The 22,295-nt window shown below is 47.3% G+C and overlaps 2 protein-coding genes across 2 annotated transcripts in view; one reads left to right on the forward strand and one right to left on the reverse strand.

Moving 5' to 3' along the window:
- C8A (complement C8 alpha chain) overlaps window positions 1-2,304 on the forward strand; it is a 65,378-nt gene extending 63,074 nt beyond the window's left edge. The window contains exon 11 of the mRNA XM_065890016.1: window positions 2,153-2,304. Within this exon, the coding sequence (XP_065746088.1) occupies window positions 2,153-2,304 (152 nt within the window). The remainder of the gene's footprint in view (window positions 1-2,152) is intronic.
- Window positions 2,305-13,159: 10,855 nt separating this feature from the next.
- Window positions 13,160-22,295, reverse strand: part of C8B (complement C8 beta chain) — a 40,895-nt gene continuing 31,759 nt past the window's right edge. Inside the window, exons 10-12 of the mRNA XM_065877140.1 lie at window positions 18,143-18,296; window positions 15,862-15,930; window positions 13,160-13,707 (exon numbers count right to left, since the gene is read on the reverse strand). Of these exons, the coding sequence (XP_065733212.1) occupies window positions 13,556-13,707; window positions 15,862-15,930; window positions 18,143-18,296 (375 nt within the window). The 3' untranslated portion in view covers window positions 13,160-13,555. The remainder of the gene's footprint in view (window positions 13,708-15,861; window positions 15,931-18,142; window positions 18,297-22,295) is intronic.

A 22,295-nucleotide genomic window follows, 5' to 3' on the forward strand; every position in this document is an offset into this window, starting at 1 on the left:
GTATCCTATAGGAGGAATTCTGAAAGGGGTGAGCCAGGATGGTGAGTGAATTCCAGAGTCCTTATGAAGGAGGATGCAGAGAACAAAAACCAAGCAGAACAATGACCAGGGTCAAGCCTGGTAACTTTCCTCATGTGAATTGAAAAAAGGAACTGCCTGTTAGGTGGGTAAATTGGGAGGAACAAAGAACACCACTCGGGGTTGATACTGCCCAGCTGCAGACCCAGGGATTTCTTGACTTTTCAAGCAGAGTTTGGACTGGGTTTCAGCCCCATTTGCCTCATTGGCCAGGCAACTTTCTAGAGGGACCAAAGGTCAACGAACAGAAAGAACAACAAATTCTGTACCAGGCACTATTGCAACACTTTATGTGCACGAACTCCTTTATTCTCCCAAGAATGTGATGAGATAAATAACAATACTATTATCTCCCCAATTCACAGATGAGGACACAGGGGCAGGAGGAAGGGGAGATAACTCGCTGAGTCATCTAGCTGGGGACTGTCAAAGCCAGGATTTGGACCCAGGTGGTCTGGTGTTAGGACCCAAGCTCTTAACTGTTACATTCTACTAACTGACATCCTAAGAGTCTGGAAATTTGGGGAATGGGGGTAGAGGGTCTGAGATGATTGCACTGATTATCATTTGGGGGAGTGGAGGGGAAGGGTATGGCCCAGGTCCTGGTTATCAGGCTGACCTGGCTTAAAGGGACAGACATGAGCTCTGCCTGGGTAATCAGAATCAGAGCATGTCAAGGGCCCTCAGAGCCAGTGACTTGCTTGGATCCCCGTTCACACAGCATAGAGCAAAGTGAACAGGGAGTGTGGACTACCTAGAGATGCCTCTCCAATGATCCAGTGTTGGGCTTGGTGGTGGCCATGCTGAGTCATATGTACACGTGATGGGCACTGGAGAAGGGGGACACAGTGTCAATGCTCAAGGGGAGTGGCAGGGCGCAGAGGGCTGGGTCGTCCTCACAGTCCCATTTTTCCTGCATGATTACAGTCAGCTGCAGGCAGCTTCCGGGTGTTCCATTAACCTTGTTTGTTCCATGCCCGAGGGGTATGGACCTCGGGTGGCCTTGGGACAATCAGACTAAACTTTCAGCCAGACAGAGATCGATCTGGCAAGGACGTCTAAGGCAGGGGAGTCAGCCACCATGGAGACCCATTGTCGTAGGTCCCGAGGGATTTTCCCCGCAAATCTTTGCATGTAGGGACCGAGCCACAGAGGTGAGAGAAATAGAGAACCCTTCTGTGGCTTCCCCACCAGGGAGTGTAATGACAGAGCTGGAAGGGACTTGAAGATAATCTAATCCAATGATATTCACACTGAGATCTGAGGAAGCTTGGGGTCTCCTAGGGGCTGCCCCAGAGGAGCAGGGCAAACCTGATAGACACCCAGCTTCAAATAGAACAGCTTCACTTTCATCTGGCTTCCATGCTGGGGCCCATATAAGAAGATTTCATTTAAGAAAGAAAAAAAAAACAGTAATAAAAAAATAATGATGGAAAACCCTACTGGATCAGTCCACCCTTTTTCTTTACAGAGGCGAAAGCTCAGGCTGAGAAAGGAGATGGGATGGTCCAAAGGCACAGAGTCAGTAGGAGGCAGCAGCCCCAGGCTAGAGGGATCGTATAAACTGGATTTCTAGAGACAGCCCATGGTCAGTGCATGTGTTCTGATACTCTGTGCAGAGAATCTGTCACCCACCGTGGCCCCATTGTTAGAGTCTGAGTGGGGTTGATTTGCAAACCTTCATTTAAAAGCCCAGCTATCCTTTGCATAGGGGTGTCTGGCTGGCCTTTGTGAAGCTCCAGCTGGGGCGAGTTCCCTGTCTGCACACTCACCACTGGCTCAGCGTCATTCTTCCAGAGACGTGCGCCTCCCTGCCTCTCTCCGCTATCCATCTTCCGTGGAACCGCAGGTTCCAATCTCATGAGGTGGGCTCCCAGCGGCCTCTTCTCACTCCATCCAGAGTTTCAAATTAAGTGCAAGGCAGTGAGCATAGAGGTCTGGGTTGGCTACGCGGAGGCATTTCCCCAAGGAGAGATTGCAGACCACTCTAGGGCAGCGGGATAGGCCTCACTCAACCATCCAAGCTGCCGCTTGTACACTAACCTTCTTGTGCTCTGGGAAATTATCCATGCAGGAGAAAAGGCGGATGGTCACTGGGGCTGCTGGAGCTCATGGTCTGGTTGCAACTCGGGCACCCGGGAAAGGAGGAGAGAGTGTAACAATCCTGCACCCCAGAACGGAGGTACCTCATGTCCGGGCCACAGAGTGCAAACCCAGGCATGCTGAGGGCTCTGGGTACAGGCTGCAGCTGAGGCAGCGGATGTCACTGCCCAAGCTGACCACTGGATACCGACCGACTTCACTCAGCTGACAGAAGATGCCAATCCACATGGACTTTTTCTTTGTCCTGGACCAGGCCATGCCATCAACAACCAACTGTTCTATTACCCACAAGACTCAGTCACAATTGGGTGTTGAGTGTTAATGGTTCATATTGTTTTGGATCATCTAAAAAATAAATAAATAAAAGAAAGAAAGAAAGAAAGAAAGAAAAGAAGAAATCTCGATTCATGTCTTAGGGGAACTTATAGGATGGTAGAGGCATAAGGCAGGCAGGCGCTCTTGAAACTACCTGTAGCCAACAAAATGAAGTACCGTGAGAACGATCTCAGCTATTTGACAACAATATTTGCTCATTTGTAGAAAACAATTCTTAGTTTGTAAGATAAGCAGACATACTGAAACAAGGAGAAAAATTAAAGATCGCCTCGAGTTCCTTCACTTTTCCTTCACTGGGACTCAACATATTCTCGTATTCCTTCAATTAATCTCTCTTGTTTGCTTGAGTCCTTATCACAAATATCACCGTTCTCCCAATTAAATAACTGGCACACTAATAACTGGCTCACAGCACACGGTCCTTTTCCTTCATCGCCTTCTTCATAATTGGCAATTACATATTGGGTCCCACACCTCCTGTGACTATTTATGACTTGTCTCCCCACGGACGGCAATCTTGAGGGCAGGGATCAGCTTCGTCTGGCTCAGCACCGCATCCCCAGAGGTGAGGGCTGTGCCTTGAATTGGAGGGAATTAACAAGCATCTGTGCGAGAAGTGAGGGAATGAACTCAAGAGTCAGTTCAAAAGTGTGGTCCTTCTTAGTCAGCCTCCCAGAGTAGAATGTGGATCTGGGGGGCCGACCAGTTCATGTGCCCGGGCCCACCTGTGGGAGAGCTAGTCACATCCGCCTGACTCAGTGTCCCCACGGCACTCCAATCAGGCCTCAGAGAGAGAATGTGTGTGTTGCACTGACTTTTCTGTTGACCCACAGGTTTCCCCTATAGATTGTGAGCTCCTTGAAGGTGGAATCTGCCGTCCCAGTTGGTATAAGAAACATATGTTGACTGATATGTGTGTATCAGTCAACACTCCCTATCCTTCCAGAATCCTCATTCTTCTTTGGGTGATAATGAGACGTAAACACACGCACGCACACACGCACACATGAAACAATTAGAAGCAGTTTTAGGAACACAGGAAGTGAATTGCTGAGTTAATGCCAAAATACGTGGCACACAAAGTAAGTGCCAAAGGAGGCCAGGTTGGAAGAGAGATTTACCTTTCTTTGTCTGTATTAAATATACAGAATGGGGGTTGACCTAGACCTTGAGGGATTTTTGAACTAGGCAGAGAGGGAAGAGAACTTTAGATAGGAAAACAGCATGTCACAAAGTTTGAACCTCAGAAAGAATATTAGGGGTGTACGTAGGTGTATATGTGTTGGAAGAGGGAGTGGGAATAAAATAAGTCATATAAAATACTTAGCACAATACCTGTCACGTGCAATGATTAGCATCACTCTTATTGTTACTATTATTAATTAAAGCTTATAGTTTAGAAGTTTGTTTCTGAACTCTTTAGATCTATCTGAAAGAAGGAGAAAAGACTCCCATATACCTTCTGATCCTGTCATTAATTTACTTTTTAATGTCCATGAATAATTAATTTCCATTCGTTATTTACTGTGGAGCAGTAGTTACATCCTAGGAAGTGATGAGAGGCGGATTGGCCAGGCCAAGTGGACAGTTTACAGAGGACATTCAAGCTTGATCTAAAAGCGATAGTTCTCAGCCTAGGTTGAACACGAGAATCACGTGGGCAGTTTTAAAAACCCTGATGTCCAGAGGCTGAACTCCATACCAATTCAATCCAAATTTCTGGAGATGAGAGCCAGAGATCAGTAGTTTACAATCTTCAGTACCTTGTAATAACCTGTAATGGAAAAGAATCTGAAAAAGAATATATGTGTATGTGCGTGTGTACGTATATAAAACTGAATCACTTCGCTGCATACTTGAAACTAACACAACATTGTAAATCAACTATACTTCAATAAATAAATAAAAGCTTCCCAGGCAATTCCAATGAAGCGAAGGCTGAGAATTCCTGAGAGCTACACGTTCACGGGTGTGTAACAAAAGGGCACCACAGTAAGGTTTATCTGCGTACCTTATCTAATCTTAACAAGGACCGCTAAGATTTGTTTTCTGAGTCCCATTTTACAGATGAGGAAACAGAGTCTCTGCGAGGCTGAGCCTGGTGGGTCACAGAGCTGGCAGCCTGGCCAGGGTGTGAATGCAGTCCATCAAGCACGTGCACCCCCACCTCTGCTCTGGGCTGTCAGCCAGTGGAGGGATTTTGTGTGGGGGGCGCAGAGGAGAGGGAAGAAACCAGAGGCCAGGAAGCTCATCAGGAAGTATGTGTAGTCCTTTAGATGCGAGATGAGAACGCTGGGATTAAACAATGGCCTGGATCACCTGTGAGCCAAAACAACCAGCCGAGCAATGCCATCTTCCCATCTGCTGAGCCACAGAACCAAGGCCAGTGTCTGCCCCTCTCCTCTGAGGATGCTGCATCCCCAGCAGCTTTAGAAATGACAATACAGCGGCAGTAGCAGTTTCCGCAGCAGCCACCCTTCACCAGATCAGCGCCTCTCCCTCTTCAAGGACGCCTGGCTCTCACCCGGCAAAAGGCATAAAACCCATCAAATGTATTCTCCCTCAGGACTTTTCAGGAGATCTAGAATCTACGGTTTTATAGGTAGTGGATGTAAAAACACAGTTTAAAGATATAATCTTCAGCTTGACAAGGTGTCTTTTGAAAAGTAAATTAATGACAGAATGAAAAGCAGTAAGAAGAGGCTTTTTTCTTTTTTTCTGCTTTGAGATAGAGGAAGATCTAAAGAGTTCAGCACTCAATGAATCTCTTCTGAACTGGATGGCTTTAGGGTGAAGAAAATGGACAGAGAGAAAGGGTAGCCTTCAAAACCACAGTGCAGAAATGAGAGACGGCAGAGGGAAGCCACCGGGTACTGTTTGAGGAAAGGTGTGTGACATCGATTAGCAGAAGCATGCTTCTTCGTGAAGAAAACTGGGGCTTCTATCCCCTGGCTTGGGAAATGGGTGAGCACTCTGGGGAGCCCTGTGCTGGGCCCCGGGCTGGGTGCTGGGGGGCCGGGAATGAATCAGACACAGTCCCAGCACTGGAAGATTGCCTGGCCTGATGGAGGAGGCCTGTGAACCATGCCCCAGGTCCCATACCAGCAGGAAGCCAATCTGGGGAGAAGGAAGACAGCCTGGATAGGAGAGGAGACGAGGCCAGCAGAATCTAGGAAATGAGTGGGAGTTTAAAAAGCAGACAAAGGTGAAGAAGGGCATGGACATTGCAGAGGAAACAGTATGTGCAGAGTCGAGAGGTGGGAAACCACGAGGCGGGTGGAAAATAATTACTGCTCAGCTCCTGGGGGTGGTCGGTCGCTGGTGCCCCTCAGGCTGGGGAGAGCTGGGTTTGGAGCATTGGTTTGGTCACTGGGCCTTTCCTGAGGGCAGCAGTATGCGGTCCTGGGGAGATTGCCACAGATGGTCACCTTCCACCCACGTCCCTGCTCTCCTTGGGAGCTCCTGGTGCTTCAACACTCCACAGCCATTATTTTAAAGCACAAGAATCTTAACCTGGATTCACAAGATTTGCTCTGGCCTGATGTCAGTGTACCACTCCATCTTTATTTCCCTCTGCAGACTTTATGAGCCAATATACTAAAAACCTGTCCTCCCTAACAGGACAACAAAGCCCTGAATGCCTAGCTCTCCCCTCTCTCTGACATCATTTCCTTCCATTTACTCTTCCTACTGTCATGCTGCTCCAGCCATGGAAGCCTTTTTGCTATTCCTCACACATGCCAAACTCTCATGCCTCAGGACCTTTGCACCTGCTTTCTCGTCCACCTGAAATGTTCATCCTCTAAAGGAGTTCATCCAAGAATCACTCCCTTGTTTCCTTCACATCTCTGCTCAAATAATATCCCTCCAAAGACCTTACCCTCATTTATTTTTTCTAGTATGGCACTTATCACTACCTGAGGTTATAGATTTTTTTTTTCTTGGTATGCCTCCCCCCCATTAATATGCAAGCTTTTTCATGGCTTGATCCCCAGTATCTAGAACAGTATTTGGCCTTAGGAGGGGGTTCAATAAATATTTGTTATATGAATGAACTACTTCTAATTCAATCCCTCAAATAGGTCTTTTGTCCCCTCCAGGCCTTTGTACACACTACCTTAGAAGCACCCGCACCTGCCAGCCCCTATCTTCTCCCAGCTCTTCACCAGCACTCTGCAGGGTGTGGATTAGGTATCCATTCACCCAGAAAGCCAACCCTGACCCCTTCCGCTCCCCCATACTTCATCAGGTGCTACTCTCTGATACGGAGCATTTTCCATACCCTGTCACTATAGTCTCCCCCACCCAGTGACACCTTGCAGGGCAGATGGGGACTCAGATTTACTTTCGGAGCCTCAGTACCTAGCATAGCACTTTAAATACCTAGGAGTTTCCCAGTAAAAGGATGCTGTTCTCCCTCTGGCCCCTCCGTGATAGAGGCAAAGGCTCTGAAACAGTCTTTGCACAGAGTACATAGGAACTCATGAGAGACAACCCCATGGAAGACGTTTTTACAGGACTCCCAGGTCCTACAACCTTCCTGGTACATCAGAGGGCAGCCCATGCTACTCTTAGAGACTGTATACATTTAAGAGAGAGCCCACTGTTTCCACCTTAGTGAAGGAAAGCCCAGCAAATTTAGTTAAAGATCCTGCATTCGTAGCCCAGGGGTTTTCCGCGCTCCTCTGGGAGAGAGAAAGGAAAATATGTTCCCCTTCTATATTAACAGCTTAAAACGTGAGATAAATCCTCCCATCCTAACCTCTTTTTCACGCACGGACTTGGCTGTCCAGTGGCATGATACGTGTCTGACGGATCTAGTTATCCGTTCTATTTCTTTAGAGGTAGCAGCTAAGAAGTTTCATCTATTATTTGTCTCTCTCTCCCAGTCCCATTTTCCTAACCAAGCATGTAGAGCAGGCAGCTGATGGACGGATGGTGTTTGGGATAAAAGGGGCCAGAATCAGATAGTTTTCAGGATCTGAACAAACTGGCTTATTAACAAGGAGGCCCCTTCGGCGGGAGGTGGTGGGGGAAGGAGGGCTGGATACCAGACAACGTTCAGTGACGGATGAAGGAGCGCCTGGGGTTGCAAGGTGTAGACGCGAGGTAACTGGTGGCCGCAGCCTCCGATGATGGGAGTGCCTGGGCTCCGGAGCAGCCTCCTGCACAGAGGTGAATGTCAGACCAGCCTCTTGACTTCCTTTGACAATCCTCCAAGATTCACTGCTGCAAAGGCAAGTCCCATTCCCTCTCGTCTTCCTTTCCGTAAAATACAATCTCCACGCTCAACAAGGGAGACCTGCTAGGCAGGGTACCAAGGGCCAGATGTCAGGCAGGGCTGGTTCAGCATCCACGCATGGGAAGGCAGTTGAGCATCACCACGTGCCAGGCACTCTGGGGTGAGAGCAGTCCCTCTGCGTATGCCGTGTCATTCAAGCCTCATGCTTGGGCCATCGATTATTGGCCCTATATTCTGATGAGGACACTGAGGCATGGAGAGGATAAGGGACATCATCAAGGCTTCTCAGCTAGGAAGTCGTGGTGTGGGGACTGATCCCTCTGTTCCTCTGCCACAAAGCCTTCTAAACGGCTCTGCTTCTCCGCTGCAGGGACGTGCCAGACTAGAGCCCTTTCTCTCTCTTCTGTGCAAGCGGGCAGGTGGGCATGCACCCACCCTACAATGAAACTGGACCCGCTCCTGTGGCAGCAGGACGTTGGGGAGCCCTGTGGCAGCCACCCTCGGACTGAGGCAGTTCTGCCACTTTCGAGCTGGGTGGTCTTGGGCAAATTGCTCAGTCTCTCCGAGGCTCTGTCTCATCACCTGTCAAAGGCAGATAATAAATCCTTCCTCTTTCAGGCATTGAGAGGATTAAGCTGGATTAGGTATGTGAAAGTTCTTTATAACTGGTAATGTCCTCTGCAAATATTAGTTATCATGCTGTTACATTTTCCCTTAATAACCCAGAGCTTGGGCTATAAAAGCCTTCCATGTCCTTTATTAAGACACGTCCTAGGGGCTAAGCTATCTTACGTCTTTCTTGTTCTCATGTGCTATAGTGGGTTTAGTACCAAAATGTACTAAACCAGTTTAAAGCGGTCTTAAACGACTTTAGAAAACCAAACACGCAAACCATAGCTCTCGTCGATGTTTTGAGGAATCCCCAGGAGCAGTGATGTCAGCGATACTATGGGGTGCTGACTGTCCCAGGTACTCTCCTGGGCGCGGTTAATTCACATCCTCCCGAACCCCAGGAGGACGCCGCTGTCACCATCCCCATCTTACAGATGAGAAAATGAGGCACACAGGGGTACGGAACTTGTGTTAAGGTCACAAAGCTAGTAAGTCACAGAGTCAGGCGAACCCACAAAGGCGGAAGCATGGCACCAGGGCACACACTTCTAAGCACAGTACCACTCAGCCTCTCTTCATCTGTTTCCAGTTCTACCTGAGAGGTCGTGATGCTTCCCCCACCCCTGAGGTTCTGAATCCCTCATCCCTCAATGTTGGAATTAACATTCCAGAAAGACAACTCAAAGAGGAAGACACCACACAGAAAAATCTGATTTCATGACAGGCACTCAATAAGAAGGGATTCTCAAAGATGTAAAGTGTACTATTCCAGTGTGCTACCGTCAGGGTTTAGGTGGTCGTAGTAGGTTTAAAATGAATCCACAGATGAGCAAGTGAGGTGAAGGTGGAATGTTGGAAGGCATTTTTTTCCCCTAAGTTCTTCTTTATTCATAGCCTACTTCTACTGCACACTGGGCAGGCTTTTTTTTTTTATAAGTTGTGGTTTTCTTTTTTTTTGAAGATGTTGGGGGTAGGAGTTTATTAATTAATTTATTTATTTTTGCTGTGTTGAGTCTTCGTTTCTGTGCGGGGGCTTTCTCTAGCTGTGGCAAGCGGGGGCCAGTCTTCCTCGCGGTGCGCGGGCCTCTCACTATCGCGGCCTCTCTTGTTGCGGAGCACGGGCTCCAGACGCGCAGGCTCAGTAGTTGTGGCTCACGAGCCTAGTTGCTCCGCGGCGTGTGGGATCCTCCCAGACCAGGGCTCGAACCCGTGTCCCCTGCATTAGTGGGCAGACTCTCAACCACTGTGCCACCAGGGAAGCCCTGGGCAGGCTTTTTAAACTTCTTGAGACTTGATTTCTTCCTCAACCTATAAATATGCTTCTCAGGTTTACCCCACCAAAGATGACGGAGTTTTCTGCTCCCTTCCTCTGTAAAGTTTCCCTGGAGATTTCTGGTGGTCCCCAGTGGGTGTCACCAAGTCCCCTAACAAGTACAGTACTTTCAGCCCCTACCTGACATCAGCTATTTTTCTGCCTCTTTTGTTTTACTCTTTTTTTTGCACTGCTGCCCACCAAGCAGGCTGAACATGCCTCCCCCAGCCAGTGCTGTGTGGCTGCCCTTATCTCAAGGTCGCTGTATCCCAAATTTCATGATGCCACCATCATGTACCACCGATTCACTCAAGTTTCTCCCTGGCCCGGGATGGCTCTGACCTCGACTGCACTCACTTCCCTTTTCATTAGTTCATCAATTCATGCAACAATGATTTATTGTTGCCTGCTCGTGCCAGGCCCTGTATTGGGCCCTTGGGATACATGAGGGCAGTAGACAGACACTATCTCTGCCTTCAGAAACGCAATATTTGAGAAGGAATAGGAGACAGTAAACAAATAGATTATAACACAGTGTCCGCAGAGCCTGGAAACATTGGCAAACAGTCATACTGTCATTAAGGACATCTTCAGTCTGTAAAACAAAAATATGTCCATCAAGATGCTCATCACGAAGGTCCCCAGGGAGGCCTGGCCAGAGTCCTGAGGGCTTTCTGCTCCAGCCCCACTCTCTCCAGAGGGCTTTTTATATGAGTGCCTGGGAGCAGGCCAGAGTTCTCTCCTTTAAAACAAAGATGGCATTTTCCTCTGGATTCTCTGCCAGCAGATGCTCTTCTCCCAGCCTCAGCGTCCCACCTTGATTTCCAGAGTCAGCCCATGCGTGGCAAGGACGAAGTTTCCCTTGGAAGCTTTCCCTACGTGTCACCTGCTGACTGTATTAATATCTACCCCATCAAATTCAAATAAAGATTAAATGAGATAACGCAGGTTAAAAGACTTCATAAACTGAGAAGCACTCTGTAATTGGCAGCTATGACTATTACTATTGTGAAAATAATTATAATACTTATTAGAAGTTATATTATTATCCCAAGGTCACACAGGAAGGGAGTGGTAGACACAGAACTCCCGGCCCAGACATCCAGCAAACGGCAGAGCTCCCAGCATTTCAGAGGTTCATGCTCTCAGACACAAAACCCTCCCACACCCAGGTATCCTGCGCTGTGTTCAAGCTTCCAGGACCACTGCCAAACGACACTGCCTGGCCCACGCCCCGCGGATGCCGCAGCTCCTTCACGGGGACACCAGTGCAAGCTACAGTTGCCAAGGTTTTCCAAAAGCACAGTTTGCATTTATTTTGTTTAATTCTTACATTGTGTTTCGGCCTCCTCCTAAATGCATTTGTTTTCAAAAAGAGCCACGAGGGGAAGTTCAGCCCACAAATAAGAATATAATTATTACACAGTTTAGCCACGTCTGGACGTCACCCCGGTATTCACCGGTGCTTGGCAATTCAATTGTCTCTCCTTCAAGACCATATTTAATAGGATAAACAATTTCTGCTAAATGCAATAAACGTGAACCTGCATTGTCATCTCCATAATCAACTCAAAGTTCCCATTAGAAGCGGCGGCCGTGATTGAGATGCAGAATTTAATTTGGCAGCGCTGGCTTCGACGTGCTCGTGTCGGCTTCACGGGAGCCTCCCATCAACCCAAGACAGAACCTCTCTTCCCCATCTCTGGGGAATCTTAAAAGAAGACAGATTATAACGTAAGAAAATTATACGGCCTCGGTATAATGAAAGAGATAAAACATTATTGGATTAGCCTACTGAAATAACAGCGATGGCAAAGCAATAATATTAATCCAAACAAGGGCCTGGACCCGTCTGCTCAATTGCAGGGGACAAGGGGATGCCGGAAGGCAGACAGAATCGCCACGCTGGCTGCAGCAACCCCTAAGCAGTAAAGAATCAGCTCCTTCCATGGTTGTTCTATTGACTCAATTCCAGAGAGATGGGCGGCCAGACTGGTGGGTGTTGGTGACCTGTGCTTTGGTGTCATGGATGTGTTATGGTCTTGGGTCTCAGCACCCAGCCCAGCGGCAAACCTCCAGCAGATGATGTGGCCGAAAACAAATCGGTTGAAAATGCATAGGATGCATCGATTCACCTTCAACCAGCTGGTGTTTTTCCCCACCAGTCTGATTTCAACAAATTCACAGGAAGTTATGCAATCCGACAGGAAGTGCCCGAGAGCAAAGAAAATATTCAGGGATGTTTTAACGAGAAGGAATGAATGAGAGCCACAAAGCTTAAATGATCACTCGACTCAATCTAAAAAATAAAAATATTTTGGATTTTAGTAACGTAAAGATCAACTGCCCTCTTGTTCTCATCTTTCAGTACCTCCCTCCTCAAATGGGATTTGCACAAAAGCATGAGTGAGTGGAGCACAACGTACAGAGGTAGGGAGGGTTTACATTGCCCACTGACCCACAGCCATCAGCTTGATCATCTGATATGTTTCCTCTTCCAGCCACCACAACCCCTCCTCCTTTTCTTTCTTTCTTCTTAAACCGTCTCTCATTCAGTGATCAATTTCCGTGGCTCTAGTCTCCAGCGCAGCATCTCCTCTGGGCACCCACTCATGTCGCAACAATTCAGCTCTGCACCAGAACAAACACTTGCTTCCTGTGCTCAGCATCGAAAGAAGCTGAGGAACCCAGATCCACTCTCTTTGTGATGCAGTGGGTGGGGATTTGTCAATCTCACACACACACACACACACACACACACACACACACACACACACACACACACACACCACCTTCTACATTTTATGTCATAAAAAGTTCTTTGTTGATCCAAGGTCCAATTTTGAGAGGAAGGGAGCATCACAGTTGAGTTTAAAACCCTGGGGGCTTCCCTGGTGGCGCAGTGGTTAAGAATCCGCCTGTCAATGCAGGGGACACAGGGTTTGATCCCTGGTCCGGGAAGATCCCACATGCCGCGGAGCAACTAGCCCAATGCGCCACAACTACTGAGCCTGCGCTCTAGAGCCCGCAAGCCACAACTACTGATACCGCATGCCTAGAGCCCGTGCTCTGCAACAAAAGAAGCCACCACAATGAGAAGCCCACGCACCGCAACAGAGTAGCCCCCGTTTGCAGCAACTAGAGAAAGCCCATGCATAGCAATGAAGACCCAACACAGCCAAAAATAAACAAACAAATAAATAAAAATTTAAAAGAAAAGGGTTTAAAACCCTAGTGCTTGAGTGCCCAAATTTGCAGCCCAGCCCCCCCACTCCTTAGCTGCAGAACTTTGGACAAGTCACTTAACGCTTCTAAGCCGATTCTCCTGCTGTTTAATAGGCTAATAAAGCATCCACCTTATAAGGTTGTCATGAGGATGGAATGAATGAATGCATGCACTGAGAGCACTGTGGCTGGCACACTAATCAGTCAATAAATATGAACTGCCAATTGACATTGAATGAGACAGTGTGCTCCTCAAGACAGGAACAGTTTAATATCTATTCATGGATTCATTATTGGGCACCTACTATGCGCAGGTCAGTGGTGGATTGTGGGACTTTCGCATGGACAGCTCCCAACACAGTTCCTGGCTGGTAGTAAATGTGAGTGAAATAAAATTGTAGAGATGAGCAAAGTGAAGGTTACCAGGATGCCTAAGCCCTTCAGGAGACTATGATTATTGTTTAACTTACTATTTGTTCAAATCAGTGTGCATTTTACAAATAATATCTTTATTTTAAACATTCTGAATGGCACAGCCCTCCACCTTGGGCCAGCTCCAGATGGGAGCAGGCATGGGGGGTGAGCTGGCCTGATTCCTTGCTATGTACAGCCCACAGTAGCATCACCTGCTACATGCTTTCCCCTCCTTAACAGTTAAGTGTTTCGGAGGCAGAGCCCAAGCAGGGGCTGCCCCTATTTTGAGGCGGTGGATTGTTGCACTGCCTTTGTCTTGTTTTATGTCCTCCAGAACACGGAGACCAGTTTGACCAGCAATTCCACTTCCCATCAATGGGGACATCTATAAGAAAGAAGGTCAATGAACATTAATTAGCCCTTATGACACTCTGGTGCCCTACAGGAGGGGTAAGGTGTATAAACCCTAGGGTTCTGAGAGTCTGAATCTCTGATCTCCCAACTCCAGTCCACTGTCCTTCCTTCAGGCCATTGGCTCGCCATGCTCCCTTCTACCACAGGGCCTTTGCACACACTGTTCTCCTTGCCCCAAATACTCTTCCCTCCTCTATTCATCTGGTCAATCCTATTCACCCTTCAGATCTCAGCTTAAGTGTTATTTCTGCGAGGAAACCTTCCCTGATCCCTAACTCCCCATCACTACTTCATATTTTAAGCTCTCAGAGCATTTTGTAGCAGTTACAGTTGAAACTTTAAATGTGTTTCTGGGATAAGTCAAATGATGTTGGTCTGTCTTTCTAAAGAGCAATCTCCATGATGACAGGAACTATAATCTGATTTGCTCACCACTGAACCCCAGCACCTAAACTGGCACATAGGAGTCCCTGAGTCCATATTAGTGGAATAAATGAATAGTTTCCAGCTTAGATACTTCCCAGCTATAGGACGCTGGATAGTTTACTTCTTCTCAGTGTATCAAGTGGGAGCTCTGTTATCTATGTGACCGTTGTGTGTTTTAAATGAAGTAATAACACTGTGCTCTACCCTCCCTGACATGTGCCTTTCCCTTGAGGATTTCTGGTTGTTGATGAGACTGGCAAATAATCAATTACATCCACCACGATAGATCACGCGGCTGGCTGAGCCTCTAACTTGCAGTGCAGCTCTGGGTACATTACTTAATATCTCTGGGCCTCCCCATTGATAACACGAGATAGCTGGAGTGGGAGGTTTCCAAGGTCTCCTCCAACCAGTGGAAATCCTGTGGCTGTGCCATTACACTCTTACTGGGCAGGTCACTGTGGGGGGCCTGGTTTAGATGTAGTAGGAGAGGGAGTGGAGACACCCTTGAGCACTTTACTGAGGAGGGGAGCAGAGCAGGCACCAGGAGCAAAGGCTACAGAGTCAGACGCACTGGACCTGAACCTGGGTCCCTACACCTACTAACTGTGTGACCATTGGGCAAGTTAGCTAGCCAGCCGCTGAACCTCAGTTTCCTCTATAAAATGGGGGTATTGACAGTATCTACTTCATGAGGTTGTAAGGATGAAAGGATTTAATATATGTGAAATATAAAGTAACACTATTTATTTTGCTCTAAAACCAACTAACCGATATTTATTTTGCTCTTACAATGGGTTAGGCATCCTTCCAAGTGCTTTATATGCCTTATGAGAGACTTAAGACAACTCTATGAGGTAGTTAATATCATCATCTCCATTTTACAGATGAGGAAATTGAGGCACGAAGAGGTCAAGTAATTTGCTATTAAATGATGGAGATGGAATTTGAACCCACACTGAGTCTAAGCCCTCAGCAAGGTGCCTGGTACATAGTGGACTGCTTAATAAATGTCTGGTGTTTTTATTGGATGTGCCATTTCCTTTAACAGTATCACCAAAAAAAGTCACAGAAAGGAAAAGAAAGGGGAGGAGCCGGGGGTGGGGGGAGGCAGTGCTAAGAATTCTTAGAAAATAAACCGGCTAAAGAATCTGAGAACTGGAAGAGATCTTCATCGTAGTCCAGTCGTTCAGTTATTAATTCAAATGCAGCAACTGTGTGGGAACCTGAGGATCCATAGGTAAATGGGACATGATCCCTATTCACAGACACAGGGGAGGTAGACACACACAACCCAAAACAGAATGTGCTAAGAGCTGTAATAGATACATATTCGAAGTCCTATGGGGTCCCACAGGAGAAATTAATTCTTCTTGGATGAGAATAATTTTTACAGAAGAAGGGGCATCTGTGTTGGATTTTGAGGGCTGAATAGGAGTTCACTAAATAAACAAAAAGATAAACATTCCAGAATGATTCAAAGAGATGACTCGAAGAGGCCATGCATTAGCAGTCCTGTAACATGGAGCACTCTCAGTTGTGAAAATAATAAAATATAAAATCAGGAGTCAAGATGGATCTCAAGTGTCATAGTGTCCAGCTCCCTAGCCCCCTCCCCGACTTTGCTCTTGCCCTTTTGAATTATTCTCTGGACTTCCCTAGACTTCCCTTTCCCAACCAACTCTCACAGACTCCTTACTTTTCCGATTGGTGATCTCACAGGCAGGGCCTTGGAATCCAGCAGGACAGATGCAGTCACAGCGTGTTCCTGAGAAGATGCAGAGACAGTATGAATCATACCACATGAAGTAAGAGCTCCTAGACTTCACCCCTCCCTCCACATCACGGCTTTTCCATTAGGTTAAAACAGGGCAAACGTTTAATTGAATGGTTTGAAATAAGAAGCCTCAGTGCCAAGAATACCCACTCCTTTCTTGAGGGTCCTTTGCTCATGAAAGGGTGTTTATTCCACCACAAGGAATGATGTCGAGTTGTTGAGGAAAATTACCCATTAGCTGACCTTTGACCTAGACATTGGTTTTGGGGGTCAGAAGCTACATTATTGAAGTCCCTGGGGCCAGTGGTCATTGATGCTCAATTTCACCACAAGTAATTGTCTAGTCTCTGCTTGAACATCTCTAGTGATGGGAAACTCACTACCCTTAGACGTCTCATGCTACCTTAGGCCAGTTCTGGAATTTTGGAGGTTACTCCTTATGTTAACTGTCACATGTCACCCTGGAGCTTCTCTCACCTGAATCACACCAACTCTCTTTACAGGACTGTCCTTTATAGGCTGGGCCCTGTCGGCATTCTAGCCTCTGGCTTCCTTTTCTCCATCACCTCCAAGGTAAAGCCTCCAGTGGGTCCCAGTCTCTAGGTCCAAGTTACACACAAGGCAAGGGGGATTTCAGCACCCCTAGATCAAAACCTGGCGTCGGTGAATGGATCCACTTCTTGCTGAACTGACCCTCACTTACAGGTCCTGGTCCTCAGGCAGAATTTCCCATTCTTAGGCTGTCACTTACATCTGCTTTGCTCATTTCCATCCCAACTGAGAAGCTAGACACACATCCCTCCATCTCAGCTGGGCAGGTGGAATCTTTCTCCCTGAGAACAGATCTTCTGTCGTGTCCCCTCTGTTGAGTTTGCTCCAACCACGTGAGTTCTGCCTTGAGTCCTGCTGGCTCCCTGGGCTGGGATATACGCTACCCAGCTGCTCTTGATGCCCTGTTTTGGCATCACGCTGGACCGGACTCTTTCTTAGCCCATCACAACAGGAACAGAAGATCCCAGGCCCCAGCCTCTCTCACGTTTGCCCTGCCCCATGCAGTGACCCCGGATGTGACCCTCAAGTTAACAGTCAAGTTCTAGTGGGCCATCCATGCCACCACCCCCCATCCCCCAATCGTCTCACCATGTATTGGTCAGGATATGCACAAGGTGTCTCCCCTGCTCAGCCCAGGGAGGGCCTCTTCTTTGACCAGGACAGAGTCCCAGAGTCCATCCCCACTCCTTGTTACAGACCGCACAGTCTCAGCCTGCTCCTACCTTCAGTTTAATGCTGCTGTCACCCATGGGTCCCTTGTGGCTAGAACCTAGGCATCCCGACAGCCAGAGCAGCCTGTTCTAGATGCCTACATTCTGACTTCCTGGAAGACAGTCAGACTAACACTGGTTCTAACACTGGTGCATTTCAGTGCAACCCTCGGGTCAAGGCTAGCTCTCCTGCTAGTCTAAAAGCTGGGCAAAATCATGGATCCTGTCTGTCAGTGAATTCAGCTGTAGAACAGCTTCCCAGCCCTCACTCGACAACGAATTATCTGCTAGGCTTTTTTTTTTTCAGAGGCCAATCCCAGTGATTCGCTTTAACTATCTTGGGCTGAGGCCCAGGGCTTCGTGTTTGTGCAAAGCTCCCTGGGTGATTCTCAGGTGCAGCCTGAGAGGACATCAGGCGCCTTGCCATAAGTAGTACCTGAGTGCAGCCATCTCCTTGGTCCAACCCTACTTCATTGTGCTCCAGGGAGGTGGTGCTCCATGGTGAGTCACAGCCCAGCCACAGATTAGAACTACCCGGACAGAAGAGGGTTTAGCCATCCTGATGAAGGTCTCTTCTCTAGAGAGTCTCACGTAATGATTACATTTGGGGACTAAGCGTCAGTAGTTCTAAAGATCTCCAGTGGTTCTAATGCCCAGTCAAGGTGGAGAAGCTCATCTTTAAGAGGCTCCAAATGGCCGGGGGGCGGGGGAGGGGCGGCGCTCACATTTTTTCCTCTGAGAAAAAGAAGGGAGCTTTATGACAGTCCCTGGGGCCTGAGGCAGAGGGCTGGGGAATGACCTGGAATTCCCCTGGATATACACACGAAACCCCGACCTAGAAACACGCCTCTGCAGGGTGTGTGGATTTGATCACGTGTTCCGGCCCCAGAGCCAGCCCCTCCAGATGACGTCTGTGCCACGAGCGACACTGGAAATGGTACCTTTCAGGACAGGGACTCCGTTCCCCTGGCAGGGAGCACACTGGCAGGAGCTGACTTCCTTCTGAAACTCCTCCAGGGCCCGCTTCATGTTCTGCCTCACTGTGCTGGAATAGGCGAAGTCCGTGGCTGTCACCAGTTCGTACAGAGGCTCTGCCTGGGAAGGGAGCAAAGGCGCTTATTTCAACAGAAAACATTCATCACATAGAAACATGAAGCAAGGCTCTATGGGAATGCGCAGGTTTGCTGCATGCAGACCACAGTGGATTCACAGGCAACTGGATGGAGGCCCTTCCCTTTCTCATTCCCACCCCACCCAATATCCACAAATAAGCTCATTTGAGTCCAGGTCAACAAACACTGGCTGAATACCTTCTAAGTGTCAGGCATGAAGCATAAGTAATGAGTAAGAGAAAATCCCCACTCCCAAGAAACTCAGAATCTAGAGACAGAGACAAAAGTACTAACAGATACACAGTGGTTACAGGTAACAGTGGTAACTTGTAACGGGTAGAGAGGAGCGGCTAGTTTATCTGTTTTTGGTTGGGGAGGGGTGGTGGTTTGCAAGCTACTCTTTGAAAGTATCATGGGAGCATTGTTCCAACGTCACTCTCCAACCCCACCCCCAACCAAACCTGTGAAAATCCTTCGTGGCATGCAAGAGCCACCATTAGGGAGCCATTCCCGAGCTCCAAAGAACACCTTCCCACCACGAAACGCTCAGAATACTGTCTATACTACCTCATCTGATGCAAATTCTACCTCTTCGCTCCTTTGTGGTCAGCGTCTCGGGTTGAAGTCCTTTTTCCTTCCTCTCTAATTAGATTGTAAGCTCCTGGAGATCAGACCTGTATACTGCTCAGCTGTGTCTCCGGGGTCCCGCCCAAAGCTTAGTGAGAGCCGCTAATAAAAGTGGGTGTAAGGGGCTTCCGTGGTGGTGCAGTGGTTGAGAGTCCGCCTGCCGATGCAGGGGCCCCGGTCCGGGAAGATCCCACTATGCCGCGGAGCGGCTGGGCCCGTGAGCCATGGCCGCTGAGCCTGCGCGTCCGGAGCCTGTGCTCCGCCACGGAAGAGGCCACAGCAGTGAGAGGCCTGCGTACCGGAAAAAAAAAAAAAAAAAAAAAAAAGGTGGTTGGAAGAATGAAACGGGGATGGGAGGCCTCATTAGGGCAATAGCAGCTGGCATGGAGGCGAGGGTGTGTGACGCTCTCAGTGAGCTCAGCAGTGTGTGAGAGCTGGAAGCCACAGAGAGATGCGGTAGTGTTCGTGGCCTTGGAAAAACAGAGGCAAAGTCCAAAGAGGTAGTTAAACATGTTCAGAGCCTCTTGGCTCGAGTTTCAGCTCCAGGGCCATGTTCCTCTCCAGATTTTGTTTGTGATCCTGCCCTAATCTGGCCCTGGAGCGTTTAGGGTCTGTCTAAATGCAAGCAATCATGCCTAATAGAAGCCTCCAGTGGGAAGAAAAATGCTTCCATTTCTTAATGCATCCGAGGCTGACCTTCACTCCAGAGGGCAAAGAAAGGCCCCTTGGTGGCCGCACTGTCTGACCGTCTTGTGGTCACTGAATTGATCCAGAGGCTGTCTGCAGAATGGCCCAGCCTGCCGGCCACACATGGGAGGGCGGGGCTACATGGGGGATTGTTGTACACCCACGATGAGCTCCTCCAACAGCCTGCTCTCCCTGCCAGAGCACCTTGAAAGTCTGCCTTTAACCTGCCTTTAACCCCCCAAGCATTTTTCTACCAGTACCGAGATCTGCTCCAGGAAACAGAGTAGGTCAGTGGCAGAACCGGAATAAACCGTCCACGTATACTGTGTGCCGGGAGCTGTGCTGGTGACTTACACATATGATCCCACTTCATCCTCACACAGGAGCAATTACTAGCCCCATTTCAGGTGAGCGTTAAGTAACTTGAACAAAGTCAAGGAACTCATAAAAGCGCATTGCCAGGATTCTAACCCCAAATCTGTAGATTTTTTCCTACTAACTAACCCAAATCTGTGTTTTTTTCATCACGTGATGACTGGTGATAGAAATGGCGATTATTCCCATTTCCAACCTCTCTCCCAGGGCTCTCTACGATGGCTTGCCTTGGAACTTGGCAGCAATTCCGCAGGGTTCCCTCCACAGCTCCATTTTTAACTTAATATGGCTCATTTGTCCTTTTTTTTGGTTTGCTGGTTCTTTTTTTCCTGTTTTTCTCTCCTTTGTCCTCTTCTTCTTCCCTCCCTCTCCCCCTCTTTTCCTTCCTCCTCCTTCCTTCCCCATCTTTCCCCAAAACACAAAATCCCAACTACTCACATTGATCATTGGGTCCTTAGCACAACTGACCTTGTGGAAATTTTATTGCTCATATTGCTACACAGAGATGGTGGGTGCTGTCTATGAAACTCCATGCAGTTCTCCCTAGTGGACCCTGGTGACTGCTGTTCTTAACGATAACAAATAATTATTGCCATAGCTACCATTTATTAGGTGCTGAACCAAATACGTATGTTATCTCACTTAATCTTCACAACAATCTTATGAGTCAGGTAGACTTCTGTATCCCCACTTTACAGATGGCAAAGCTGAGGCACAGAAAAGTTAATGAGATTGGCCAGAGTCACAGTGAGTAAGGGGAGGGCGGAAGATCTGAATTGTTACCGTCGTGGTTTGTATCCTTTCAGTATATATTTTTGGATAGGTAGATGGACAGATATTTACACCAAATTGGTGGCAAAAGAAAAGTGAAGTTTTACATTCCACTTTTTTCACTTAACATCATATATTATTGAATGGCATTTTCCCATGCCATTCAATAATCCTTGATAAAATGATTTTGTATGGCTACTGAGTATCCTGTTGTATTGGTGAACTACAGGGTATTCAACTCTACCCCTGTTATTGAATCTTTAGGTCGTTTCCATTTTCCTTTTTCCACGACAAATATGGTTGTCCTCCTTTATCAGCTGGGATACTTTCCAAAACCCCCAGTGAATGCCCAAAACCATGAATAGTACCAAACTCAACATATACTATGTTTTTTCCCATACACATACACTATGATAAAGTTTAATTTATAAATTAGGCATAGTAAGAGATTAACAACGATAACTAAAAATAAAAGAACAATTATAACAATACACTGTAATAAAAGTTCTGTGAATGCGCTCTCTCTGTCTCTGTCTCTCTGTCCCTCTCTCTCTCTCAAAATATCTGATTGTACTATACTTACCCTTCTACTTGTGATGACGTGAGAGCATAAAGTGCTTAGGTGATGAGATGAAGTGAGGTGAATGACGTAGGATTTGTGACATAGTTAGGCTACTGTTGATGTATCATCAAAAGGATCATCTGCTTTGGGTGGTGCTAGATCACTGAACCACGATCATGTCAATGGTTGGATGTCAGGAGCAGATGATGTTGACGGTTGGGGATCCCAGGTGGGGATGGAGCAGGACAGTGTGAGATCTCATCACGCTACTCAGAATGGCATGCAATTAAAAACGTAAGTTGTTTCTTTCTGGAGGTTTCCATTTAATACTTTCAGACCGCAGTTGACCATGAGTAACTGAAACTTCGGATAAGGATTACAGTAACATAAAATGAGGCATTTCTTTATAGATACATCTTTACCAACTTTTAAAATGATTTCTTTAGTCGATTCTTCCATTTAGGGATATTGGATCAAAAGCTATAAACGTTTTTAATGTGTTGGATATATACAGTTAAATTCTTTTCCTAAAGGGTTGTACCAATTTATATTCCCGTTTCACCATATAAAAGTTCCCATCTTATCGCTCCCAAGGACACTGAGTATTACAGATTTTAATCATCATTAATTTGACAGGTAAAAAAGAATACTGGGGACTTCCCTGGTGGCACAGTGGTTAAGAATCCGCCTGCCAAGAGTGGAGAGTGGCATGGACATATATACACTACCAAATGTAAAATAGATAGCTAGTGGGAAGCAGCTGTATAGCACAGGGAGATCAGCTTGGTGCTTTGTGACCACCTAGAGGGGTGGGATAGGGAGGGTGGGAGGGAGACGCAAGAGGGAGGGGATATGGGGATATATGTATATGTATAGCTGATTCACTTTATTATAAGGCAGAAACTAACACACCATTGTAAAGCAATTATACCCCAATAAAGATGTTAAAAAAAAAAAAAA

This window comes from Phocoena phocoena, chromosome 1 (assembly GCF_963924675.1).
Source record: "Phocoena phocoena chromosome 1, mPhoPho1.1, whole genome shotgun sequence".
Taxonomy (NCBI): domain Eukaryota; kingdom Metazoa; phylum Chordata; class Mammalia; order Artiodactyla; family Phocoenidae; genus Phocoena; species Phocoena phocoena.